Here is a 27,598-nt window from a genome sequence, read left to right on the forward strand (position 1 = left end):
TATCTGCACATCCCCACCCTGCTCGGGCCTGTTCCCTCCCCAACATGGGGGGGCATGTCAGACTTGACACCTCCCTCTCTCTTGTCCCTTACAGCATGTCCTGTGGATTCTGTGCCAACTCAGTCTCTGGGATGTATGGCTCTATCTGTACTAGGCAAGTGTCCCTTCCTGCCTGGACCCTTGCAGTAGTCCATCAGCCGTGAGCACACCAGTGTCTTGTCTTCCCAGCCCTCTTGCGGCCTCAACGCATGTGGCTCTACAGAGATCCTGTTATATGGGGAATCCTTCTGAGATTTCATTCAAAACAAAAGTTCTCTTGCTCAAATTCTGGAAAGCTACTGCCCACCTCCCCTGATCTTTTGAGGCCTGGCTCAAATGTCACCTCCACCTGGAAGGAAGTCTCCCGAGATTCTCTCCCACAGTGCAGACTCTCTCCTCATCTAGTCTCCGCAACTGTAGGCAAGAGCCATGGCTTTCCTACCTGGCCCACTCCCGTTGGAAGGCTGGACAGCGCGGGGGTGGGCAAAAGCACAGGGTGTGAACCAGAAAAGCAGGGCACCACGTCCGGGGCTGTCCACGCCATGCTGCGCAGCCTGGGTGAGGCAGCCGTCAGTAAAGACGCAGCTGGAGGTGGCCCTGGGGCCTGCCGTGGGGCCAGGCACGGAGCAGGTGCTAAATGAATCACTGGAGGAGCGGTGTGACTCGGGGTAGCTATTACGGGGAGCCAGGCCACGTGCCTGGGCAAGTGGCTGAATCCATGTTAAAATCTGGTTCATGATGCTCAGAGTGGGAGGGAGGAGCCTGCGAGAACCCCCACGTCCCCGATGCAGCAAGTCCCCTCCCTGCTGGGTGCTGGCAGCTCAGCCCCCGCCAAGGGACTGTCATCGCTTAGAGTCCTGCCTGTGCTCCCGGGGCGGGTTGGCCAGGGCTGGCACTGGCCCAGGACCCAGTGGGCAGGCAGGGTATAGGCTGTGGTCCCCTCTGCCCAGGACAGGGCCAGCAGGGCATCAGGTGGGGAGGAGGGGTGGTAGTAGGGTCTTCCGGGAGGGTGATGCAGGCCCCAGGTGCCTGGGCTGTCACTGTGAGGCTGGTCGTGGTGACTCCTGTCCAGGCCTGAGCGGGGAGGGACGGAGGGCATGGGGGCAGGGCCAACAGAGGACTGAGGCTGCACGTCCTGCTCTGAACAACTCCAGAAACTCCAGAAAGAAGAGACTGTTACAATCTCCATTTTACAGGTGGGGAAACGGAGTGTGGATACAGCAATGGACTTGCCAAGACCACACAGTAAGGACCACTGCCAGGGCTTGAATCCAGGCCAAAGTTGGTCCTGACCCACCTAAAAGGTTGCTGTCATCAATGACTAGCATGATACTGCAACCTGCTTTCTTTGGATGAAATAAGGAACGTCTCTAAGGCTCACATCCCCTACCTGGTCAGTGAGGGCTGGGGCTCCCGGACCCCCCTGGCCCATGCGACCTGTCATGCTGCGTGCTTGGCGATAGTGGGCGCTCAATAATGGCCGTAGAACAAACAAGCATATGAGAGGAGGGAATGGAGAGGATTTAGGGGAGCCTGGTCCTGCCTCCAGACCCTGTTACCCTGCTGAAAACCTTCCCCAACTGGTCCCCGTGGCCAACAGGTCCCACTGGCCTCAGTCTCACATTGAACCTCATCTTACCCCAACTCATTCAGTTTTTGTTGTTGTAATATAACCTTTCCCTTTTTCTCTGCTCTGTGAACTCCTATTCATCCTTCAAAGGCCCAGCCAAAGTACCCCTATCTCTCTGATGACTGAGATCCTCCCCACCCCTGGTCACAACAGCTCCTCAAACAGTTCTCCATGTTATAATTTAGGCCTCTGTCTTCCCTCATTGCTGCTCTGGGCTTTCCTCCAACAGGTGGCTGGGAACAGCCTCCTTTTCATATCCCTGGCATTGCTCACCACAGGTGTAGGTAGAGAGAAGGAGGAGATAGAGAATTGCTAGGGCAGGAGAAGAGGGAAACCAAGTGGTCAAACGGGGCCTGGGTTTGAGGAGCTGTGCCAGGGTCCCCCGGACTGCATGGACAGGCCAAGGCCCGCCTGTTCCCGTGGGCTGACTCCTACCTGCATCGCTGGCACATGGGTAATGGTAGGTGTGGATGCATCCTTTGTGGCAGCACCCAATGGTGGCCCCCGCTTCCTGACAGCTGGAACACGTCTGATGGAGAGAGAGGGAAGGCGGGTGAATGTCTCGCAGAGCCCAGCCCCCTGTGGCTGCCGCCCCCTCCAAGAGGGTCTCTGAAAATCTGTTGGAAGGAGGCTCAGCAGTGGGTGCAGGGCCCCTCAGGCCAGTGATGCTGGTCACCACTACGGCTGTGGATGCCAGCCGACACTTGCCGAGTGCTTCCTATGCACTGGGCAGCGTGGCATATGTCCTTGTCCCCTGGCTGCTTCTAAACAGCCCTCAAGGTGGGTAACTTTCATTAACCCCACTTTACAGATGGTGAAACTGAGGCTCCCATTCCAGGCAAAGGTGAAAGCAATAAGCATCATTTTCTATCCTTTCTGACAGCAGGAGACAGAACCTAGAACCACTGTTCTCCCCTAGGACGAGACAGTCACCCTCCCTGGGACCAGTTTTCAGATCCGTAAGAGGAGGTAACGTGGCAATCCTGACATGCTGATCTCCTGTAAACCTGCATGGTGCCTGGGTCCTTCAGTGTCTCAACAATGTCACCTGGCTCGGTGGCTCAAGCCTGTAATCCTATCACTCTGGGAGGCTGAGGTGGGAGGATCGCTTGAGGTCAGGAGTTCCAGACCAGCCTGAGGAAGAGTGAGACCTTGCCTCTACTAAAATTAGAAAAAAATTAGCCAGGTATGGTGGTGTGCATTTGTGGTCCCAGCTACTTGGGAAGCTGGGGCAGGAGGGTCACTTGAGCCCAGGAGTTTGCTGCTGCAGTGAGCTGTGATGACGCCGTGACAGAGGGAGACCCTGTATCAAAAAAAAAAAAAAAGTCATCCGCTGAGACTGGGGGCCTCCCTGCGCCTGGGCCAGCTGTTTGGAGGCACACATGGCCAGGACAGGATGGCCACGCTAAGAAGGCTGTTGGAAGAGTGAAGCAAAACCTGAGGCCTGGGGAGCAACACTGAAGGGGGCTCAAAGCCATCTAGACTCCAGAACCACTGTCACTGTGCCAGTGGGGAAGTGAGGTGAAGAGAGCCGCAGAGAGGGCCGTGCCCAAATGCTAAGCCCCTGAAACAAATGACAATAGCTTACTCTGTGCCAGGCGTGGCTGGAAGCCTCATCCTCAGAGCAACCTGACGCGGATGCCGCGCTGTTATTCTCCCCGGGGACAGCCCAGAGGCTGAGCAGCCTGCCTGGGGCCGCAGGCTCTGCTACCACCTGCACTGCTGGGGCAGAAGCTCCACCCCAGCCCCAGCACCTGGGGAGGCCAGGGTCAGAAAGCCTCTGCCCACCCTTAGGGCCTGGCTGAGAAATGAACTGGGAGTGGGGAGGTGGGGAGTGCAGGGGCTGGGGCATGTTCTAGAATATCAGGTTTTAAGCTTCTTTTTTTTTTTTTTTTTGAGACAGAGTCTCACTCCGTTGCCCAGGCTGGAGTGCCATGGTGTCAGCCTAGCTCACAGCAACCTCAAACTCCTGGGCTCAAGCGATCCTCCTGCCTCAGCCTTCCGAGTAGCTGGGACTACAGGCATGCACCACCATGCCCGGCTAATATTTTCTACATATTTTTAGCTGTTCAATTAACTTCTTTCTATTTTTGGTAGAGACAGGGTCTTGCCCTTGCACAGGCTGGTCTCAAACTCCTGAGCTCAAATGATCCACCCGCCTCGGCCTCCCAGAGTGCTAGGATTACAGGTGTGGGCCACCGCGCCCGGCCCAGGTTTTCAGCTGCTTCTGCTCAGGGCTGAGGCTTCCTTATGGGTTGGTCTGGGATGGCCTCCTGGGCTTCTGGGGCCCTCTCCCCAGTTCCTGACCCCAAAAGGGATGATGAAACGCAAGGGTGGGGCCAGACCAGGTCTAAGTTTCCTAACCACGGTGGCCTCAGGGTGTTTTTTTTTTTTTGACATAGGATCTTGCTCGGTCACCCTGGTGGTGTCAGAGCTCACAGCAACCTCAGACTCCTGGGCTTACGCGATCCGCCCGCCTCAGCCTCTGAAGTAGCTGGGACTACAGGCGTGCACCACCATGCCTGGCTAATTTTTCTATTTTTAGTAGAGATGGGGTCTAGTTCTTGGCTCAGGCTGATCTCAAACTCCTGGGCTCAAGTGATCCTCCCGCCTCCGCCTCCCAGAGTGCTGGGATTACAGGCATGCGGTCACCTCATGGTGTTTTGATGTTTAAAGGGTTGGAGCCTGCATGGTGGCGCATGCCTGTAGTCCCAGCTACTCGGGAGGCTGAGGCAGGAGGATCGCTTGAGCCCAGGAGTTTGAGGTTGCTGTGAGCTGTGATGATACCAGTGCACTCGAGCCTGGATGACAGAGTGAGACCCTGTCAGAAAAAAAAAAAAAAGGATAACAGGGGCCCTGCTGGCTCATGGCTTCTCTGCGCTGAGGCCCCCAACAACCCCCAAGGCAGCCTTTGTGTGGCCATTTTAGACATATAGAAACTGAGGCAGAGTGGAGGAAGGCCTCAGGCCCTCTGGCCCAGCAGCCCCACAGGGGTGCAGCCTATGACCCTGTCACAGGAACCCAGCTGCCAAGGGGCCCAAGCCAGGACCCCAGCAGATACCACCCAGCCCCCGACAATGCCCAGCTCAGCTGTGGGTCCCCTCTTCATCCTGAGGCTACTAGATAGGAGCTAGGGTCCACGACAGTGTTGAAAGGGACAGACTGGGAAACTGAGGCCCAGGAGGTGGGGCCTTCAGAGACAGCAGATACTGTAGGGGGCTGCCGGGGGGCCCCTGATGGCAGAGGGCGTCCCTGGGGGTGGGCAGAGAAGGTCTGTCTTCCAGAGAGCCAAGTGAGGACAGAGTGCTGACCGGTGTGAGTGGCCAGGCACGCAGCTGCAAACTGAGCCCCACTGTGCACCAGGCAGGTCCTGGATGCTCCGTGTCACCCCACAGTCCTGCTCCTGGGGCTTGGGTCACAGAGGGTGAATGGCCTTCCTGGAGTTACCGAGCTGGCCCTCAGCAGAGCTGGAGTTTGAACCAGGCTCCGTCCGACCGCAAAGGAGCACAGTGCCGCCCAGGCAGGGAGCCGCGGGACCGAACTGCGACCCTGTGGGCCCCTCTCCAGGGACCCTGGGGAGCCCCTGACCCTGACCATCCTTCCAGGGTGTTCCACCTCCCTGGCAGGTGACGCGCAAACACCTGCTGGAGCGTGTGCTCCTGGCTCTGACATTCCCAGGGCGCCCCCTCGGCGGGAGGCTGCCAGGCCGTTTCTGGGGCAGGACGCACATGAGGGCCGGCCCCGCGGCAGGACGCCAGCTGCGGCCCAGTGGCCTCCTGACACGCGCTTGCGCTCCGTCCAACAGGAGTGCGTGTGCAGTTCAGAGTCCCCTGGCTCAGGGAGGCAGTGCTGGCTGCAGGGGACATGCAGAAGACCAGATCCCAGCCCAGTGGGACGTGCGTGTGCGTGCGTGTGCGTGTGTGGGGGGGGCACGAGGCAGCCCCTGGCCAGCCGAGTGTGGACAGCACTTTCAGGAGTGGGCCCACGAGGCAGGGGGAGGTGGCCGCCAGCTAGGGCTGGCCATCTAAGAGTCGTTATTTTTTAATGATGGGAGAGACTTGAGCCTGTTTCAAGGTGGCTGGGAAGGAGCCAGTGACGAGAGACAAGAAAGTGGGAAAAGCAGGAGGCAAAAAATGATCAGGAAGGGGAGAGGGCAACACAGGGACGGTGGGGCTGCCATCTGCCACCGGGCGGGCCTGGCGCTGGGAAGCTGCGAGTGTCCTGGTGGGCTGGGCCTTCCTCAGCGGGGAGGAGGCCGGCGCCTGCGAGTGAGCAGGGGCAGCACAGCCAGGTGCGGAGGGGGCTCCAGCCAGCCTCACGGGCTGGGCCAGGTGACATTGGGCTGGGACGGGCGACATCGTGGCTGGCTGGCTGTCTGGGGCAGGGGCAGCAGGGTGGCTGCAGGGGGTGTCCAGGAAGGAGCAGTGGGCAGCAGGGTGGCAGACGGGGTCAGGGGCAACGGCTCTGGGCTGGGGCTACTCTGGGGAGGGCCAGTGAATCGCTCAAGTGCAGGCAGCGAACGTCTATGTCCTCTGGAGCCTTCTGAGCCCCAGCCCCGCAGCCCCACGGGGCTGCCCCTTGGCAGGCGAGGGCAAGGGGCACTGGAGGTGGGGGATGGCGGGGCTGTGGAGGGCGGGTGCCTGTGGAGAGAGCCCGCTGCCCCTGCAGTGCCGGGAGCGCCAGGCACAGAAGCCTGGGCGGGGGCAACTCGGGCCTGAGCGAGTGGGGCCGGGGCACAGGCCCGGGGCCAGGCTGGCCCACCACCCGGGCCTGGCACCTCCTGCCGCCTGCCACGAGGCAGGTGGGGACTGAGTGAGCGAGAGGCCGCAGCACTGAGTGGTGACACTGCTAGGACGGCCCCCGCTGGGACCAAACCCAGAGCACTAAGCATGGCCCGAGGGCTCTGCCAGCTCTATGGGCAGTAACTCAACCCTCGTGATCCCTCCGCGGTGGGCACTCCTACACCCACGCTCGGGGGAGGGAACGGAGCGGTTAAGTCTCAGCGTGCACGCGGCAGCCTAGAGTTCTTGTCCACAGATGCTCACTCGGTGACCACGGCTCCCTGGAGCTTGGTGTCAGGCGGATGGTTAGAGGTTCCGGGGCCCCTCTGCCTGCCCTGCCTGTCTTGGCCAGGTGACCCGGGCTGTCCTGCGGACGGGAGGGCCCTGTGCCCAGGTCCCCTGTTCCAACCACGCGTCAAACGCTTCAGAGGCTCGTCCCGAGCCCAGCTCCATCCGAGAGGCGCAGGAGACAGGCATGGGGTGGGCAACGAGCTTTTGTGGGCCGCCCGGCCCCCCGACGCCTGGTTCCGGGAGGCCTGCGTGCTCTGGGCCTCCGCACTCGGCTGACAGCTGGAGGGGCCGGTGGGTCTAGGGGGGCTGAGCCGGAAGGTGCTGGGCGAGTGTGGGGGTGGCCCGGGCTGGACAGGGTGGGCGAACCCGTCCTGCCTTAGCCTAAGGTGGGCCTTAACACCACCACCCCGCCCCCGCCCCACTCCCCACAGGGGCTCTGGAGCCTGAGGTCGCCCGCTGTGACTTAGGCATGATCAGCCTGCACTGTAGCACCGGAGAGCCGAGGGGCTCCCCGACTGCCTGTGCCTGGGACCCCTGCGCTCCTCACCCGGGCAGGGCTGGCCTCTTACCATGTCCACGGCTACCTTCATGGCCTCCTGCAGCCCAAAGAGCTTTCCGGCCACCAGGTAGACCCCGCTGGTCCACACGGCGCAGGCCTCGTGCACCCAGTGCTCCTGGGTGTCCCCGCCAGGCTCTGCCGGGGCCTCCTTGCTGCACTCATGCTTGCGGCTTTTGTCGGCTGTGGCCGCCTCCTCGCCCCCGTCCCCCCGACCGTCACAGCAGTAGCAACTCTGCAGCCGTCGCGACAGGCCCCGGGCACTGGTGCGCAGTGAGCCCTGCTTGGCCGGATCGGCTGGGATGTCAGGCCTGGGGGGCTTCCCGGTGGCGGCGGCAGCTGCACACTCGAGGCCTTTGAGTGTTCTCTCGAGGGGCAGCGAGGCCTCCTCACAGGTGCTCTCTGGTCGCACCTTCTCCTTGAGTTTTGGCTTCTTTTTGGGGAGGCAGTGTTCCGGATAGTAGGGACCACACAGGTCCCCGAGGTCCTTGAAGTTGGCCGGGTTTTGGCAGAGGCAGCAAACAAGGCAAGAGGTACTCAGGGCCTTGGAAACCACAGGTCCCAGGTGCATTGTGGAGGAGAGGGGCAGGGAGGGCCGTGGCTGCAGGACGGAGCCTCCAGGAAGTGTGGCCAGGGAGGCCCCAGCCACGTCCAAGGAGAGTAATGAGGAGGAGGAGGAAGAGGAGGAGGCAGAGGAGGCAGGCTTCCTGTGGGGCTTGGGTTCGTCCCCAGGGGAGTTGACAACAGTGCATATGGTGGTGAATGCATCTCGCTTCTCCACCCGCACGAAGGGTGAGAAGGCCGGGGTCCGGCTGTCTGCCCTCAGCCGTTTGCAAGAGGAAATGTACTTGAGGCGGATTTCAGGCTCTGCGGGATCCAGGGGCAGCACCTGCTGCTGCCGCCGCCGCTTGGTACGCCCCTTACAGGGCGAGGAGGCGGCGTTCTTGGCCCGGCCCCGAGAGAGGCGCTTTCGCTTAGAATAGCTGCTGTAGTTGGTGTGGCCTGGCTGCTTCTGTGCCCTCGTCTGGGGCTGGCAGGGCCGACCCTCGGGGGGCTGGGAGGCCAGGCCCAGCTCCTCCGTCTTTGGCTTCTTGCCTCCTCCACCAGAGCCGTCCTCGCCGCTGCCCTGCGTGCTGCTGGCCCTGTCTCGGGGACTCAGGAGCAAGGACGGGCCAAGGTACTGCCGCTTCTCCAGGGGGCCTTTGGAGAGTCCGAGGGCTCCAGCCCGGCCTTTCCGGCTTCTCTTCTTGGGTGCCAGGGTGGTTCCCCCGGCTGGCAGGGCCTCGGGGGACGTGAAGACCTCAGCTTTGAAACAGTCCGTTGAGGACAGTTTCTTACTGTTCATGAGTTTGCCTTTTAAGGATCTGTTGGTCGGATTTCTGCATAACGGGTCTGTCCCTGAAGCCGCTGGGAGCTTCTGCCCGGTGCCCACGTTTAAGAGACCTTCTTCTGCCGCCACGGGGCTGCCCCCTGGACCCTTGAGCCCGCCGCGGTCTTTCTCATGGAGGGACGGGCTCAGAGGGTTCCCAGGGGAGGCCCCTGGCGCCTTGTACACGAACTTCTTTAGGCTGGGCGAGGTGATCTTCTGCACGATGGCCTCCAGCTTCAGGCCCCGGCCTTTCCGAGGTGGCAGCACCTTGGTCTTCATCGCCCCCTGGAAGGCCGCCCTCGAGGCGAGCTTGATGCAGGCGTCGGGGGTCTCCGGGGGCGGGGGCTTCGTGGGGGGATCCCCGTTGCCCTTGGCGGGCTTGGCTTTCTTGGGGGAAGACATCCTCTTGAAAAGAGTGGGGGGGCCCTCAGGCCCCTCCTCCTTCCCGTCCCCACCGTTGCCGCCGGTGCTGGCGCTGCTGCTGCTGCTGCGGCTCCGTAAGACCAGGTTCCGCTTCTTGGTGGGCACGGGCGCCATGAAGGCCGCCTTCCTCTTCAGCGCGTGGAGGGGCCGGTCAGAGAGCTTGCCGCCTACACCGGGCTTGGGGACCCTCACCCGCTGGCTCCCCCTGCCCTCCTTCTGGGGGCTTCCGGAGACCTTGAACGTGGCCGGCAGGTGGTTGTTGGCAAGGAGCTTCTTGGCGGCGCGGCAGTTGGGGAGCCGGCTCTCGGAGGGCCGCCGCCGCTTGGCGTGGAAGACCTCCTGGGGTTTGGTGCGGGACCGAAGGATCATGGAGCGCTGGTCCTTGCCGGGCATGCTGGGCGAGTCCACGTCCTTGGTCTTGGAGCCCATGGGGCTGCTGTCGGAGGCCACTGGCAGTGCGGCCGGGTTGCTGGGGCTGGACGCGGCCTTGGGGGAGGGCTTCCCCACCCGCTTGCCCGACTTGAAGGCGGCTCGCTGCTTGCCCCCCAGTTTGTCTGGGGGCGCCGGGGTGGTGGTCAGGCCTGGGGGCCCAGGCGTGCGGGGCTCGCTCAGGGCTGTGAGGGAGCGGGTACACATCCTGGGCAGCCCTTCCGAGGCCCCCCGACCCGGGGCCCCGGCGCCTTCCATCTGTCCCTGGGGGGGTCCTGTGCAGGATTCGGGGAGCAAGAGGTCTTTGGGCAGTGCCGGTGCCCTGCACGGGGAGTCCTCGGCCTCAGGCAGCCCCCGGTGCACCCGCCGGCTCCGTAGGCTTTTGCCCCGTGGCACGGGCTCTTTCTTGGGGATGGGTGCCTCGGGCACAGCAGGCTTGCTCGGCTTCTGGGCCAGGGAGGCGTCCGAGGCGGCGGAATCCCCCGGGGCCCCCTCCCCGCCCGGCCCGTCTTCACCTGACTTCATGTGGGACAGAGAGGACTCAAACCAGCTCTGGACCTTCGACTCGGCGCCCACAGTAGGACCCAGCAGGATGACGGACTCCCCAGAGAGGTGGCAGGGTGAGCCCCAGCCGGCCTTGGGCGCCAGCACCTCCTCCACCTCCTCCTTGGTGCAGATGAGCGGGGCCTTGGGCGAGAGCGGGTCCTGCATGCTGGGCCTCTGCTCGGGGCTGCCCAGGAGCTCGCACAGGGACGAGTACTCCTCCTCCGCCTCCAGGTCCTCCTTCCTGCCCGTGGGCGGCAGCAGCGGGAGGTCCCCGAAGTCGGCAGGGCAGCAGTGCCGGCTGTCCTCCAGCCACCTGTCGGCCTTGCTCACCTCGGGGCACTGTAGCAGCCCGCGCGCCTCCTCCTTCACCCCGCCCGCCTCCTCCTGCTTGAAGTCCCCGGGCAGCGAGGCCCCCTTCTCCCCAGGGGACCCCTCCTCCTGGAAGCCCAGGCAGGCAGAGGCCTCATGGGCATCCCCTTTGCCCACACCGTCCGAGGCCTTCCCGCCCTGCTCCAGGCCCTTGGTGAGCTCGCCGGGGTGCAGTCCCCACCGGGGACAAGCATCCCCCAGGTTTTCCTCTGGCCAGGCAAAGGGGTTGGCGCTGTCTGCAGAGCCGGCGGTGGTTGTGTCCGGGAAGCAGTCGAAAGCTGCTGTGGTGGGGTCTGGAGCAGCTGCCCCAAGGGCGGGCTTGGTGCCAAAGGAGAGTGCACCAGGTGTCTTCTTGGGGTCAGGGGTGGCGAAGGCCACAGAAGGGTCTTCAAACAGCCCTGGGCTGAAGTCCTTGGTGTTGCCGCCCTTGTCCAGCTGCAAGGAGTCGGGCAGGGCCTCCGGCTCCCCAGCCCTTGGCCACGCGCTCTTGGCCACAGAGTCCAGGCAGGCGCTGTGGTTCTCCAGCGGGAAGGGCGGCTTGCTGGCATCCTTGGCCAGGCCGGGTGCCTCGGCCCAGGCCTTGTCAGCCTTCTCGCCGATGGCTTCCTGCAGCCCCAGGATCTCGGAGGCCAGGTCCTCCTGGGCCAGCGCGCTGAGCAGCAGCCGCGGGCAGTCCCGCTCGCCGGCCACGAACTTGGAGAAGCTGTCCAGCGGCAGAGTGCTGTGGAGGCTCTGGAAGGAGTCGTCAGATTTTGTGGACATGTCGTCGGGCGAGGTCACAGAACAGGTAGACACGGACTCCGGCTTGGCCTTGGAGTTGCTGTTGACTCTGGCGGGGCTGCCGCGGGCCTGGTTGCAGTAGAGGAAGCTGCGCTCCAGCGGGTCCTCCGAGCCACTCAGGTAGTCGGCCTCCTGCGGCTCGGCGTGCGTGGACTGTGGCGTGCTGCTCAGCGGCTCCGACAGCGGCGTGCCCGCCGGCTCGGCCGAGTAGCCGCTGCCTTCCGGGCTGCAGTGCTGGTTTTTGTGCTGCTCCGGCGTCCTGGACACAAGGGTCTTGACACCTTTCTTCTGCGGCACAGCAGCCTTGGAGAGCAGCAGCTGCTGCACGGTGTTGGAGATGTTCTCCACCTGTGAGGTCAGCGCGGTGAGGCTCTGCAGGCTCAGGTCCGACAGCAGGTTCTCCGGCAGCTTGTCCTTCTGCAGGGACTTGCAGTTGCCAGCCTGGGTGTCCACAGAGCTGGTGGCGTCCGTCGGGGAGGGGTTGAGCAGAGGCATGAAGTGGCTGTGGTCGGCGATGCCCGTGGGGAAGGCGCCCGTGCCGAGCGGCTGCTGGCCGTAGGGGAAGCTCTCCAGGTTTGGCATCAGCGGGGACGGCGTGGAGCTGTAGGAAGGCGAGCGGCCCACGGAGCGAGCGGGCGAGTGGCCGGAGCTCGGGCTGAAGGTCTGGTAGTACTGCTCCGGGGTCCGGACGGCCGCGTCCTGCTGGCAGTAGCCCTGGCCTTGCTGCCCGTAGTGCTGATACTTGGCGAGGTTTTGGTAATGCAGGGTTTCCTGGGCATGGTGCCGGCTCTGGAGGGCCTGCTGCTGCTGCTGGTCGTAGCCGAGTCGGCCCGACTGGTAGGCATGAAGGTTCTGGACCCGCTGCCCCGGGGCCAGGCTGGCATTGGCGGTCAGCGGCCTGTCGTGGGGCTGGGCGGACGGCGCCGTGCAGCTCTTGTAGGAGTGGGCACCCTGCCCGCCGCCCTGGCCAGACGAGTAGGTGGAGGAGGTGGGGAAGGACTGGGAGTGCTGGGGGAAGTGGCTGCCTTGGGGAAAGGGCAAAGGGGAGGCAATGTCGTTTTGCAGTTTCTGTCTCTGGAGTTTGGGGTACGCCAGGGGCTGCTGGGGCTGCGGCAGCTGCTGTGGCGGCGGCGGGGGCGGCTGTTGCACATGCAGGGAGTGAGTCCGAAAGGGCACCTGGGCACCCTGCTCTGGGTACTGCCTGCCGGGGGGCACCGCTGCCTTTTTCAGCAAGTTCTCGTCATACTTGCCCACCCCCCCTGGCAGGGGCTGTGGCTGAGGGGGTGGTGGCTGCGGGGCCCCCCAGGCCTGTAGGCTCTCCTCGCTGGAGTAGCGGCCAGGGTAGGGGCTGCTGTCCTGCACACCGTAGCCGGGAAAAGCCGGCCTCCCCTGCAGGGCCTGCTGGGCAGGCAGGGCCTTGCTGCCTCGATGGTACTTCTCCGCCGCTGCTGCCGCTGCGGTGCTGGAGGGCGTGCCGGCACCGCCCTCGTAGCCTGGGTAAGGCTGGGGGTTATAATAGTCCTTGGCAAGCAGCCGCTGCCGGTCGCAGCTCAGGCCGGCCTGACTCGGCTGCCTGTAATTCTCCAGGCGTGATGTTTCCTGCGAGGTCTGCTGGTAGTTCTGTTGTTTGCCATGGAAACCACACCTTTCTCGAAAAGACTGCATGACTCGGGCTGGTTATCTGTGAAAAGAAAAAGGGAGGGCGAGTGGGGAGGGGGCAGAGGGAGAGATTAAGATGGGCCACTTCCTTTTGCCTCAGAAAGCACCTCCCACCTGCCTTCCCCTCCCGCGCCTTCTGCTGTGCACGTATTGACAACTTCTGTGTCAGAGAGGAGTGCGCCGAGATTCCCGCTCCCACACCGCCTGCAGCGGAACCTCACCAAGGATGGCCCCTGTGCAGGAGGTGCAAAACCAGCTGCCCAGCGCCAGGTCACTGGAGAGCTGCCACCGACCCTCCTCCTGGCCCGCTCCTCCCCCCACTCCCAGCCCTTCCTGACAGCTCAAAATCATTTAGCAGAGCAATTCCCGCTCCTCCGTCCCCTGGGGCCTGCTGGATCCTGTAATCTAGTCCCTGTGCGGCCGTGTTCAAGCGTGACCCAGCCATGCTGGGGACTGAAGAGGGTCTGCCCTGCCCTGCCCTGGGGGAGGCCAGGAGGCCGCTTGCCGAGGCCTGCTGAGCGCGTACACAGGGCAGGCGCACACGCATGTGCATGCACTCACACGCACACACACCTCTGCCACCGCCATGCCATCTGGAATCTGTCTGTTCCTTCTAGCAGACGTCGATTAGGGGCTGCCAAGCCACTGTAGACATAAAATGTCCCTCCTCTGACTCCCAGGAACGCAGGACGGCAGCACCTGCCTCCTGTTTTTGATATCATAGGTGCATAAACAGATTGCGTGGCCCAGAGTGAGGGAGCGCATACTAATGTGCGACAGAGCTGCAGTCCCATAGCCGTGGGAGCACAGCAGCCCGGCCCCTCCTGCACTGGGGTGACGCAGCCCTGTTCCTCCTGGCCGGGCCCCTCCCCACCTCCGCAGGTCAGAGCCAGGGCAGGCCGCACCCAAGAGCCCATCTGGTTACGATTTTAGGGGCTGGGGCCCAGGCGGGCTCTAACCTGCCCCACAGCAGGATCCTGGGTCCGGAAATGACCCGGGGTGGCATGGTGGGACCTTCCAGGGCAGACAACTGGATTTACAACAGGGCCAGACCCTAGGCATCCAGGCTACAGGTTCTCCCGACTGACTGGCTGGCCTGACCACCCCAGGAGACCCTCAGAGGAGGGATGGCAGGGAGAGGAGCTCCCCAGGCTGTACAGGAGTCCTGTCGAGAGGCTGGCCGCCACCGGCCGAGTCCCAGAGGGCTTGGGATTCACCCAGAACCACGGTGGCCCAGAGGCAGGAAGAGGGAGGCTCAGCTCCGCCTGCACGGCCCAGGCCCCCAGGAGGGGACATGGGACTTTCCAGGTCTTGTTCCCAAATGCCCAAAGAGGAAGGGGTGGCCTGCCTCAGGCTACGGTTCTAGGATCATTTGAGGGTAAGGAAGGAATAAAGCAACAGAGACGCAGATGTGACAAGAGGCGGCAGAGATGGAGAGAAATGGGGAGAGAGGGAGGGGCGGCCCCTGGAGGGAGGTCCAGCTCACCCCTCTTCTTTGGCCCTTCCTCATTCTGTGTCTGGGGACCGAGCCAGGGTGGGGGACAGAGGAGGGCCTCCCTCCACCTGAGCAGGGCGAACCCAGGCCAGCCAGGCAGCCCCAGGAACCGTTAGCAAAGCCCTCCCCTGCCCTGGGATCAGCTCGCCCTGACCCCGGGAGGGAAGCCACCCAGCCACCGCGTCCCACACCCAGCCCCTGCCCACCAGGCTTGTCAAGCCTCCTTCCCTCCCTGCCTGGGTTGCTCACAGGCGTCCTTCAGGAGAAGCGCTGGCCCTCCTGACCCACTTCAGTCCTCCCCAGCAGCCTGGGCAAAACGTCACAGGAGATGCCTGCTGCAACGCCGACCCACAGGACCTAGAGACGCACTAGGCTCCGGCCTGGCAGCTCCCTGCGAGCGGGCAGCCCTGCGCCTCCTGCCCCGACCTGCGCTAAGAAGGCTGAGAAGGGTGCTGGCCAGACGGCCACAGGGCTGCCCAGGCAGTGACCCGCTGCCCTGGCTGCCCTGGGCTGAGGCCCCGGGCCTGCGCCCTCCTGCCCTCCCCCGTGGTGTTTATGAGCCCAGAATGTGCAAACCCAAGACCACTCTGAAGGCTGCCTCGTATATCTGCACAAATTACATTTCTGCTTTTATTAGTCCCAGATCACTCTCATTTCCTGCTGAGTGTCCTGTGGATATCATTAACATTTCTACGGCTTTTTTATTTTTTTTTCACATTCTCCAAAATGCATTACCAGAAACATTATTTAAAGAGAGAGAGAGAGAGGGAGAGAGAGGGAGGGAGGGGGGTGCTATTACCAGTGTCCCCTCCCTGCCTGCTCCGTCCATCGCTCCCTCCCTGTTTAATCGGTCCAGCTGCTTGGTCTTTTAATTTAGCGACAGTATTACAGGCGGGTTTCCCAATACACACGAGCAGCTGGATGCGGTGAAAGCATCTATCTCTAAGAAAAGACAGTTCAATTAAAATATGAGAAGCCCAGTGCCTGATGGAGAAAGCAGGCAAAAATGCTCACCCCAACGCCACCCTCCAACCCCAGACAGAGGGAGGGACACAGGAACAAAGGAGCAGGCGCCTCTCAGAGCCACTGGGTCCTGCGGCTCTGCCAGGAGAAAATGGGGTGCTGCCTCTTTAAGAGCTGCCTCAGGCCTGCCGTGGGCTCTGTTGTTATTAATTATTATGATTATGATTACTTTTCAAGAGCACTAGGAAAGGACTAGGAAGAGGGAGAGGGGAAGGCAGTGGCATCAGAAGAGGAGGGGGCAGAAAAAGGCCCCCTGCCAGAGCAACAGTGACCTCTGAACCTGTGGCAGGGGGGAAGTGGCCAAAGGGGCAGGTTGTGGGTTTGGCCTCTGTCTTGGGTTGGAGGAAGAGGGCCCCCCACTCCCTGGGCTCCCCCTGCTCCAGCCCAACCCCCTGCCCTGAGGGTCCCCACTCCCTGCCCCACCTCCTCTCCCCCAGACACAGGTCCAGGCCTTGTCTCTGAAGTCCTTGCTGGGCCGGGCGCGGTGGCTCACACCTGTAATCCCAGCACTCTGGGAGGCCGAGGCGGGCTGATCGCTCGAGGTCAGGAGTTCGAAACCAGCCTGAGCAAGAGCGAGACGCCGTCTCTACTAAAAACAGCAAGAAATTAATTGGCCAAATAATATATATAGAAAAAATTAGCCGGGCATGGTGGCAATGCCTGTAGTCCCAGCTACTTGGGAGGCTGAGGAAGGAGGATCGCTTGAGCCCAGGAGTTTGAGGTTGCTGTGAGCTAGGCTGATGCCACAGCACTCTAGCGGGGGGCAACACAGTGAGTCTCTGTCTCAAAAAAAATAAATAAAAAATAAAGTCCTTGCTGAAACCAGGTGGCAGGCGGGAAGGCGGGAGGGAGGAAGTCCTGGCATCCTCTAAGGGCCAGACACGGACACTGGAGCCGGACTTGGGCAAATCAGTCTTCTGTGTGACCGACAGCACAGGAGCGTGAGCTCAGGCCTGCAGCACCCAGCGCCCCGGGACCTCCCTGACACAGCGATGGGCCCCCCAACCCCCGGCCACCTACGCAGCCATGAAATAGTGTGGGGCCTCGTGAGACCCCAGACGCCCTCCAGGGCACAGCCCTTTTCTCTGGCAAAGACCCCAGCCCTCCCAGCCAACACCTAGGGATGCAGGGACGCCACAGCCACCGGCGCCCCTCTGCACGGCTTCTCCCTCAGCGTTCTGTTCTGCCCCTTTCTCAGAAGAAAGTGAGGTTCAGAGGGGCCAGGGACCTGCTGAGCCCCACAGGGAAGCTCCTCAGTGGATGCCCCCCACCTGGACCCCACTCGGAGAATGCCCATGTTGGAGGCAGGTACCCCGGGCCAGGTGGGGAGACAGGCGTTGTGGCGCGAGGCAGGCAGGCCCCCACTGCTACCTTTGCCCTGTCTTTAAGCAGCCAGACCCACCCTGGGTAGATCTACAGGTGCGCCGTGATGGTCACTGGCCACCACTGTCACCACCACGCAACTACTGTTCCCTGGGCAGCTTCGGGGAGAGGTCACTAGGACCGAAGCCTCTCCAGACCCCAGGGCTGGGCCCCCAGTCGGGGAAATGGGCACATGCGAGCCAGAGCTGCCAGCTCCCAGGGGCCTGAACTGAGGGAGGCACCTCTGGAATTTCCTTCCTCAGGGAGAGGGGGGTAGGGGCAGGGGGAGGAGCAGAGAAAGAGAGAGAAACAGCCCACCTACTTACCTAAGGTTGTTTTATGACCTGGTTTCCTGATTTGTAGCTGCAGGGGAAAAAATTAAAAACCCAACCCACTCAAGGCCTGGGAACCAGAGGAAGAAGGGGCTGGAGGCTGGGGACAGGGAGAAGGGTAAGTGTCCAGGAGGAGAGGAGAAGGTAGCACCCCTCGGGCCCCCCATGTGTTGTGGGTGATGAGTGAAGATTTGATACCTCAATTAGAATGCAAAAACACCAGCCTGATCAAGGCTGCTCTGTGGGGCGCATTCTAGGTCCTGAGGGCCTGGCTTGAGTGGGAGGAAGGGATGAGTCTCCAAGGGGCCCACAAGACAGGCCTCTGGGACAGGTCCGGGTCCATGGGCCAGCAGAGGGGAGGGACCCAAGCTGGCTGAGAGATGCTGGCTTGGGGCAGAGCGGGGACTACCCTGTGGCATAAAGAACCCAGAGGAGAAGACAGCGCCTCCCTAAAGCACAGCCTTTCTAGAACACCCTCGTGGGCAACACTAGGGTATGTTCCCTCCTCATTCACGGGCCCCCACGGGGTGTCCAGCATGTCCTCTGCACGCCTGGGGGCCAGAACGTGGGGAGGCCAGTGGTGGGGTGAACAGTAGGGGCCAGGCTCCTTAGTTGGGGCTAGGGACCCCAGTGAGGCTGGGGCTCAGGGCTCTCTGGAGGGTGTCTGAGTGGGGAGCAGAGGCTTCTGGACTTTCTAGGCATTCGGGAAGCCCCCTCTCGAAGCCCACCAATGCTGTCTCCTCTAGGGACCAGGGACCGGGCTGTGGTGGCAGCTGAGGTCTACTGAGCCACCTGAATGGGACCCTCCCTGCAGGGCCGAACCCACCAGGAGGACACCACGCCTGCATGGTGGACACACTGCACGTGTCCTGTGCTCAGGTCCCCTGATGCTAAGTTGTGTCCCCACACCCCTGCCCACAGTGCCCGTGCCTGGGACGCAGCGTCCATGCTTGGAGACCCTGGCCGCGTTTAGGGCTGAGGGTAGACTGTGAGGTGTGGGCCAGCGAGGAGGGTTCGGCACAGCTGCTGGTGCTCAAGGGCCCCCCTGGGCAGGCTGCCCGGAGCACAGCCCACCTATTAGCGCTTTGTGCTTATCAGTGTCTTGTGGACAATTGTTATATTTTTTTGATCACTTTATTCACCACTGGACAGAAAGTATCACCGCCTTTCCTAAGGACAAGAAAAGGGGGGCGGCTGCTGGGGTGCAGACAGGTAAGAGGGCTGGGGTGCAGCAGCCCAGTGCACCCCCTGGGGGGCAGAGCCCGTCTTGCCTCCCCCAGGCCAGGTTGATGCCATTGGACACAATCAGGGTCTCAGGCCCAGCAAGACCGAGGGGCCAGCCCAGAGGCTGGTATGGGCTGCATGGACCCACAGGGCACTCCCAGCCTGCTGCACTCCTCTCTCCACCCCAGGGCCCCGCGGGCCCTGCCCTTGCAGAGGCTGCACTACGCAGATGAGACAGGCCACTGGCTTTGAGAGGAAACAAAGGATAAGAGAGCCTGGCCTTGGCCTTGCACCCTAGCCTTGTCCTCCCCACCCCATGTGCCTGGAGGGACCGTGGCTTACCTCCCTGGAGGAGTGCAGCACAGAGGTGCTGACTTTGTGACCCCGGGCAAGCCTTTACCTCCGAGTCTCAGGGCCTTTGCCCTGGCTGTGCCCTCTGCTAGAAAGCACAGCTCCCTTCCCTGCTCTGGGTCTTTGTTCCTCTGTCACCTTTCCAAGTAGCCTTCCCTGACCACTGTCTACAACCCCCCACCTCTCCACGCCTCCTTTCAAGGCTGCTGAGTGCCACCTTCTGGCAAGGCCCGCTGCAGGCCTGCCTGCCTCCTCCCGGAGCCCCCTTCCTGCTATACTCCAGTCCCACAGCTTCTCCGGAACAGGGACGCTCCAGGTGCTCCTCCTGCGCTCATTCCTTCACCCACTAGGCGCCCACACCCCCAGCCAAAGCTCGACTGTCACCTGTGCGCCCCTTGCCCCATTTCTTCTCCGAAGCACTTACCTTCTTGTAATAAACCTTCGATTGCTTTGCTATTGGTCTCCCCTGTTTAGAAGGAAAGTTCCATGAGAGCAGGGAGTTCTCATTCTAAAGAGGAGAGACCAATTGGCCAGAACAGTATTTATTGAGTGAACAATGTGCACAATGTCACACTAACCCTGTGAAAATATCCAGAACAAGCTGGGGGTGGGGGGAGGCACAGAGCACATCTGGGGGGGGGGTGGCCACAGCACCACTTCACTCATTTGACAACGGACATCTCCCCGAGGCCGGCAGGCGATGCGCAGGGCGCAGCGGGCGGGTTGGGGTGGGGGCAGCAGCCCCACACGGCTGGAATGGGAGCCCAGGCTGCCAGAGTTCCTGAGTTTTCTTCCTTTAAAAAGCCAGAAATCAGGATTTTATGAAAAGGAGTATCTTTCATTAAAGAAAAAAATTAACCAAGCAAAAAATTGCTTTTTTTTTTTTTTAACACTCCAGAGTTCAAGACAACCTGCCTGTGGGCTGTACTAGATCACAAGCTCCTGGTGTCGAACACTGATGTCACTGACGCAGACGGGACTTTGCATGGGTGGTAGCAGGGCTTTGCTGGGTGGGGGTTTGGGCGTCGAGTGGGTGCTCACAGCACAGGTAGGCGTCCAACGTGAAGGAATGAGAGCAGGAGCACCCAGAACGTTTCCTGGCCCAGGAGAAGCTTTGGGACCAGGACAAACCAGTTAAGCCCCGGTGAAGCCCATTTCTGCTCAGCTTTGGTGGGGGGCACGCCAGGTGCTGAGGACAGAGGGAAGCAGCACAGGCCCTGCTGTCCCAAGGCAGACACAGGGACGACTGCCAGGGTTGCTGGGATGACGTGACCCCAAGGAGGCCCTGGGGGTGGGGAGAGGAGGTGATCAGGGCAGGCTGGAAGGAGGGCTTAACCATGTGAGGAGGGGCAGGGGACGCAGGATGGAGGCAGCAGCCAGTGAGGCTGGGAGGCAGGAGAGCAGGAGGGTGAGGGCCTGGGGGCGCAGGGAGGAGGCAGGCAGGCCTGCAGCCCAGCCTTGCTGTCGGGGGACACCCAGCAGGCTTGGACAGGAGGTACGGGGAGGTGGGGGGCTGCAGAGGCTGGCAGGCTGCAGGCCTGAGGCCCACAGAGGTGGTGACTTCTGGAGCATTCCACACCAGACACCAAGTGAGGCCCCCCGGTGGGGGGACCCTGCCAGGCTCCTTGGTGGCACTCATCACAGAGGTAATTACACGATTAATGGTACAATGGACAGTTTCACATGAGTCTCTCACTAGAAGGTAGCCTGATGAGGGCAGGGGCTTCCTCTGCTTGGCCTAAGCGCCAAGCCCAGAAACTGGCTCCGGAGTTGGTCCATCAAATACTGCGCGGCTGGATGAACATGAGAGGGATTGGGGGTGTCGGGCTCTGTGTTGGGTGCAATATCTAACCCTCGCCACAGCGCGGGGGGGATATGCCCAGAGAGATTTGAGGGTGAGGGGCTTGGAGGCCAGGACGCATGCAAACACCCGCCAGGAAGGAAAGGTGCAATGTGAGCGCCCTCCTGCACAGCCCGGTCCTGCCTGTGCGGGTCACTTGTGGAGCCCATTTCTGCTCAGCTACCGTGGGGGAGGGGGAGCTGGGTGCTGAGGACAGAGGAAAGCCACACAACCCCTGCTGTCCCAAGGCAGACAGACACACAGCTGACTGCCCCAGTGTTGCTGAGATGAAGTGACACCCAGGGGCCCATGCAGGGTGGGGAGAGGAGGTGATCAGGACAGGCTGGAAGGAGGGCTTAACCATGTGAGAGGGCAGGGGACGCCAGATGGGATAGGTGACATGGGGAGGCAGCAAAGAGCAAGTGGAGGCAACTGCAGCTTCCTCCCAACTCTGCCCAAATCTCTGGGCCTTCTTCCACCTTAGGTGCCCTGGCTGCTACAGCCAGTGGCCAGTGTCCTCTGTCCTCATGGCACCAATCCCTGGCAGTCTTGCAAAGTCACTCCCACTGTCAGCCGTCTGCATCATGCTCCCTGGCTGGCCACTCTCCTGTGTGCCTTTGGGGCCACTGGTTTGAGGCACAAACCAGAGAGGAGTCTCTGGCCTGTTTCCACATGTCCGCATCCCTCTCCTGGCCATAAAGACCAGCTGCAGAGAGCAGCGAGCCACTAGAAGCCACTTTCTGCAGAGCACATTCTAGGTCAAAGCTCCCCCTCATTCTGTAGTGGGATTAAAGGAAGCCCAGAGAGGGCCAGTGACTTGTCCAGAGAACAGCAGAGCCCTGCACAGCTCTGTGCCTGAGTGCATGAAACACGGGGGGGGGGGGTGGGGGACGCCCAGCTCCTGGAGGAGTCAGGGAATGTGCGGCCTTCCGGAGCCTTGGCCTCCCTGCCTCGAACACCCCCTTGTCGCAGCCGTCCCGACAGCCCCTCCCAGCCCGCTTCCACCTGGGGGAGCGGGGGAATTGGCGCCCCTCCCTCCCCCAGCCCCCAGGGAGGAAGCCGCCTGTCAGGCCGCCACGGCGTGTCAGATTCTCTCGCTGCCTAATTGTGAGACGGCGGCGTTTAAAGAAACGCTTTTCTGGCCGCCTGCCACACCACAAACTGCTTGGTATAATTTTATTATTAAGGAGAGAGAAAAAGAGGGAGGGAGTTGGAAGACAGAGATAGAGAGAGAAAGGGGAGAGAGAAAGGGGAGAGAGGAGGAAATTGCTTGGTCCAAGTCAGCTGGTGGAGTATTCTGCTCAGTGTGAACGCGGCCGGCTTTGCAGTTGGCAAGCTGACTTCCTTAATTGCGCATTCAGTCTCTACTTAGGGTAATTGAAACGAAGCGGGCCGGGCTCCGGCAATTAGGGTCTGCGACTAGGCCATTAACCCTTTCCGCAGCCGCCCTCGCCCCCATCGCCGCCACGGCGCCCTTTCCAGGGCGAGGAGGGCTTCCGGGCGCCCCGGCAAGGCCCACCCCGCGCCGCGCACTGCGGCAGGGCTCCGGGCGCACGCCCCAGCGCCGGCAGGGTTAACGCGGCGCCGCGAGGCCGGGAGCCCGGCAGGGCCGAGCCGGGGATGGGGGGCCGCGCGGGCTGTGTGGGGGTTGTTTGCAGCCTCTCCGCCCCTCTGCAACAGATGTTCCAGCCGTGTAAGACAAAGGCAGAGCGCCTGCTGCTGCCGGGAGAAAATCCGCAGGACTCCCTCAGGGGCAGGTAAAATTTCACCTTCTATTTGTGTTCCCCCCGCACCCCGCCCGCCCCCGCCTTGTTTCCCGGCCTCTGCACCAATCCAGAAAGCGCCACCAAAGACGCCGCGCCGCCTCCTCCGCAGCCCAACCCGCTGACCCCAGCAAGGTCACGGCGACCTCCGGCTCCGCCGGCAGCGCGCCCGCCCGTCATCCGCCGGCGAAGGGCGCCCCCCCCCGCACCGGGTCCCCTCCTGGGCCGTCCCTCGTCCGCGATCCACGGTCATTGGAGGTGCAGGAGAGCGAAGGGGGCGCTGCACTCGCCACGAGGCGGAGGCGGCCCTGGACGCTCCCCGCCCCCTTCCGCCTGCGCGGGGACCCCGGGGGGCTGCGCCCCCCCAGCCCCCATCATTCATCTCCCTGATTCCCTCTGTAGCCGCCCTCGGAAGTCAGCCGAGTGAAGCAGCTGTTCCTTGCACACTCCACTTGACCAAAGATGATGATAAATGAGGCCGGGGCTGCGTCGGGGACGCGGCGGCGGCTGCGAGGGGCGCGCACGGCGGGGCGCACGGCCCGCAGCCCCCTCCCGCCCCTCGGGAAGGGCGAGGATGCGAAGGACAGGGGCCGAGAGACAAAATCAGAGGCCCGCGCTGCCCTCCCGGTGCCCTGCTCGGCCCCGGCACCCGGAGATGTGGAGGAACCCGGCGGAGAGGTGCGTCCAGATCGCCCGGCCCAAGACCAAGTCCTCTTCTTTGCGACCGCCGCAGCCCCGCCCCTGCCCTAATCCCCCACTCCCCACCCCCCACCCCTTCCCCTAAAGCCTCGGTCCCCACTGCGCCCTCGCCCCCCCACGTGCCTCAAACCTATTAACGCTCGTAAATAATGAATAATGGAGCGCTTCCCTCCAGCCGCGCAAGGCTGCGGGCGGGGGCCGCTGCCAGATGCGCCCGGTCCTGGGGAGGGGACGCCCACCGGCCGGGTGCAGAGGGGCCCGGCGCGCGGCCCCGCACACGTGCAGCCGCGGCGCGCAGGCGGGCACCCCGCCCGGCGGAGGAGGGGGAATCCCGCTCTGCCCTCCCCAACGCCACCTCCCCTGGAGTCCTCTGGCACCGAACGAGGCGAGAGAGCGCGCGCGAGCTTCCCAGCCGGAGAGGGTTATTTTTAACCTGCCCCCCTTTCTATATCTGCCTCTCGGGTTTGCGCGCCCGCCCGCCCGCTCCAGCAGCCGAGGACGCGGGCTCCTCACCTCGCTCGGCGGCTCCGGACTCTGAGCGCCTCCCCCGGCCCGCGGCCCCCGCCCCTGCGCAGGCATCGCGCGGCTAAATCTCAGCCTGGAAAGGACCGATTAAGAGCCGCGTGCCTTTCTGCGAAATATTGGAACGGGTGGGATGGGGGCGGGGAGCCTGGCGCTGTCGTCCCCTCGCTTCCCTTTCTCCCTCCCACCCGCGCGCAGAGTGGCTGCGAGAGGCGGCTTCTGTTCTCCCCCCTGCAAAAAGGGGGTGGTCGGCCCGGGACCCCGGCACCCTTTTGGTTTTCGGCCTTCTCTCGACGCCCACCCTTCAGTCACCTACGAAGCTGGAGCTTCTAACACGCGGACCCTCTGGCGGCGGCGCCAAGTGGGGCACTGACCCCCATCTCCAGTCCCCTCCCTAAGCCACTCCAAAGAAGCACTATTTAAACAGCAGCGGACTGGCCATACCAACAACTTCAGGGCAGACGCCACCGTGCCAGTGCCCAGTGCTGGGGCTGGGGAAGTGCCAGGGCGCGCAGCAGGGACTCTTGAAGGCAGTTTACTGTCTCCTCTCAAGATTGGACTCACCTGGGCATTCCCCTCCCAGCCCCTTCCCTAGGGGCCCAGCATTCCAGTCCCTCTTCCCCTCCTGCGAGGCCACAGGAAGTTCATGTCCACTCCCACTACCCTCCTCTCCAAAGGCCACCCACCCAAACCCCTGCCTGCCCTTCCTTTCAAAGAGGGAGGCCGTGGAGGCGCTGGCTGAGCCCAGAAGCCCCCCTGGGGCTGACTGGATCCCTCCATCACTTGACATTTTCCAGACTGCTCTGTGCCCAATCCTGGAGACTCAGGCATAGGGCCCCTGAGCACCTCCCTCCTGAAGGAGGTGGGGCAACAGGCCACCACAAACACGGAGAAGGGAGGCCGGGAGGCCGGGAGGAGGTGGACTGAGAAGAAAGGAGAAGGGCATTCCAGCCGCCAGGAGCTGCCTGGCTCCCAGGCAGGAACACAGCCTGCTGGGGAACCTGAGATGGATTTCTCTCTGGGGCTTAGCTGGGCTGGAGGAAATGGGCCCTGGAGGGTGGGCCCCCACCCAAAGGGAGCAGCCTCTGGTGGGGGGCGGTGGACTACCTCAGAGAGGTAAGCCAGGCAAGCTGGGGGCCAGAGTGCCTGGGCAGGGAGGGGTGAAGGTGCTCGAGGAACACAGATGCTGGGCTGGCTGGGGACAGTGGTGGGCCAACGCTGGAGCTGGGAGGTCCTGCAGGCAGGCAAGGTGGGGGGTGGGGACGGGCCTCCTGAGCAGAAGCACAGCCTGCCATAGGGGGAGGGGTCTCCTGGGGCTCCCCTCAGCCAGACACTGTGCTCACAGCCTCCTTCAGATCTGGAAAGTTCTCAGTGACCCTCAGACTGCAGGAGCCGGTATAACAGCAGCACCATCAAAGGCTGATGCTGTCTGGCCCCCTCCTGTGTCCAAGGTGTCTTGATAGATTTTACTTCTAACCCTCAAACTGCCCTTCTAGGAGGTGACGTCACCTCTCATTTCACAGACATGGAATCTGGGCTCCAGAGAAGGGAAGGGGCCATTCCAGACTCCACCCTTTGGGGGCCTCCCTGGTCCCCTCCCCTACAAGCCTCGGCCTTGGGCCCATGGGTAGGGCCTCAAGCTGGACATCAGGGTGGTGCCCAAGGGGCTGCAGTGAGCAACCCAGGGGGTAGGACTTCCATGGGGTCCTAGTTTCCTCCTTTGGAATTTCAGAAAGCTGTTTTCTTGGGAGAAAGAAGGGGGGCAGAGTTTGTGGGGGGCAGGAGAGAAGTCACACAGCCTATCATCACTGATCCCCCCACTTGGCCAGGTCCCCTATTAAGGGTTCCCAAGTGGGGGTTTGGCTCTTGGGGCTGCAGAATTGTTATAGTGAGACATAAGTCCACATGGGTCTCCTTTCTTCATCTGCAGACCAAAAATAAATTTCGCGTAGCCACGTACCACTACTCTTCCAATGTGTGTAGCTGCTGCTGTGATGAATAAATTACAAATCCATTTAGGGCCTTGTGGCTTGGGCGGTTATATACCCCTCCCCGCAACAACACACTAGCACTTAGCTCCTAGTTTGATATTCAGGGGTCTCTGTCTCAAGACAAGGAACCTCTGGGCCCACAGGGTCCCGGCCTCCCCGTGGTCTAGCTGTGCCCACTGCCAGGAAGGGAGCTTCCATTTCCGGCGTGCCTTGGAGATCGGCCCGCTGCCCCCAGCTCTCCCTGGGTTGGGGCAGATCCTGGCCAGCCCCCCAGACACGAAGCGAGGTGCTTGGTGACCAGAAGCACCAGCTGCTGCTTGGGAGGCAGGCCCGGAGGCCGCCCGGGGAGGCTTTTCTCAGGACGGAAAATATGCGCCTTTGGTTTTCAGCTGCTGCCTGTCTGTGTCTGAGGGGACAACTGGCTGATGTCCCCTCTCCCAAAGAGCCACAAAACGAGGAGGTGCATAAGAGTGAAACGGGGCGCGGGCAACTGTCTGAGTCCGTCTGGTTGTTCTGAACGACACTCGTTTCCCCCCAGGGTGAACAGAATACTTTCTGCCTGTGCTCCGTGCTGGGTCCTTCTTCCCAGGCCCAGCCTGGCCCCTCCAGCCTCACCTCCAGCTGCACCAGACCCCTCCAGAACTCCCTCCCTCTTGGCCTGCAGTCACTCAGCATCTGGGGGAGAGAGCCTCTTCCAGCTGTACATAGCTAACTTGGCCCGGCCCCAGCACTGCCTTGTTCTGGAAAGTTGTAGGAGAATCCCTCTTGGCTGGCTCACTGGCATGGAGAGTTGCAGGCCTCTTCTCCGGAAAGGGAGGCCCTACAGAGAGGTCAGATTCACAACAGCCAGGCCAACCAGTTGTGAGGGCTCACAGCCCTCTGGGGCTCTGGCTTCGGGGTGAGGGGAGCCATTATCTGCCCCCATGCTCACCCCGATTGTAAATGGCTAGACCTTGATGCTAGGAGCTCTGGGTTTGAATCCCAGCTCCTGCATACACATCTGCTGGGTAACCTTGGGCAGTTTACTTAACCTCTCTGTGCTTCATGAAATTAAACAGCAAAACTTGCAGGGTTATGGGAGACTAAATGAGATAATGTGCTTGGCAGCTGGTAGAGGCCCAACAAAGGGCAGCACCTTCCAGGGCCACCTGTTCGTGGGGCCAGGTCCAAGCCTTGTACTTTCTCTGGCTCCCAGGGAAGAGCCTGTGTCTGAGCCAGAGCTGGGGAGGGCATTCTGGGACTGAGGGTTGACGTCTGCCCAGAGCAGCGGCCCGTACCCCGAGGCAGGCAGGCCATCTTCCCAGCTGGCGTCTCCGCGTCCGTAAATGCTAACGTGCACACCTCGGTGAGACGAGGATTTGCTGCAGCGGGCCAGGACAGGGCCTGCGGCTCTGCAGCCCTAACAAGCCTTCGGGGGAGGCCAGTGTGGCTGGTCTGTGGACCACAACTGGCATGGCGGCATCTCGGTCCAGGAGGACTCTGGATCTGCTGAATCTGGGCTTGGGGAGGGGATGTGGGTTCTGTTCTGTCCAAGGAGGGCCTCCTAGCACCTCAGCACCAGGCTCTGGCTCTGTGTTCCCTAAGTCTTTGTCTCAGACCTGGGTCCCCATAGCGGCCTGGGCAAGGCTCAGGGCTTGCATTTGGCATGTACCTCTCTGGAGCAACACATTGATGAAAAGCAGTTTCATGCTGCTAAGCTTCCAATCACTTCTCGTGCCCTGGGCCTTTGTGGACCTCAGTTTCCCCACTGGCACAGTGGGAAGCTGGGATAAGCTGACTCTACCCTTTCCCCTGGATGGTTCCCCACACCTTTCTTCCCTTCCCAAATCATGAGACCTGAGCATCGACGCTAGGGGCTGGGCTCCCATCCCAGACTCACCCAACCAGTGATGACAGCTAGTTCCCACTTGTGCCTTTCTGGGCCAGGCACTGTCCTAGGCATTTTGCATCTACAAACTCTGCGTCGTCACAACTCCATGAGGTGGTACCATTATCATCCTCCCTGTCTTATGAGGAAAATGAGGCCCAGAGAGGTGAAGCCTGTTGCCTGAGGTCATGCAGTTGGTGAGTGGTACAGGGCTAGACTTGGGCCCCCAGACATGCCCGGGCCCTTGAGCACTGCTC

The 27,598-nt window shown here is 62.1% G+C and overlaps 1 protein-coding gene across 2 annotated transcripts in view; it reads right to left on the reverse strand.

The window, feature by feature from the left end:
* RAI1 (retinoic acid induced 1) overlaps window positions 1-27,598 on the reverse strand; it is a 118,934-nt gene that overhangs the window by 3,984 nt on the left and 87,352 nt on the right. For both annotated transcript variants that reach the window (XM_012747908.3, XM_075994072.1), the window contains 2 exons: window positions 7,311-12,894; window positions 2,105-2,198 (listed from right to left, as the gene is read on the reverse strand). In XM_012747908.3, coding sequence (XP_012603362.2) covers window positions 2,105-2,198; window positions 7,311-12,878 — 5,662 coding nt within the window. In that variant the 5' untranslated portion in view covers window positions 12,879-12,894. The remainder of the gene's footprint in view (window positions 1-2,104; window positions 2,199-7,310; window positions 12,895-27,598) is intronic.

This window comes from Microcebus murinus, chromosome 18 (assembly GCF_040939455.1).
Source record: "Microcebus murinus isolate Inina chromosome 18, M.murinus_Inina_mat1.0, whole genome shotgun sequence".
NCBI lineage: Eukaryota > Metazoa > Chordata > Mammalia > Primates > Cheirogaleidae > Microcebus > Microcebus murinus.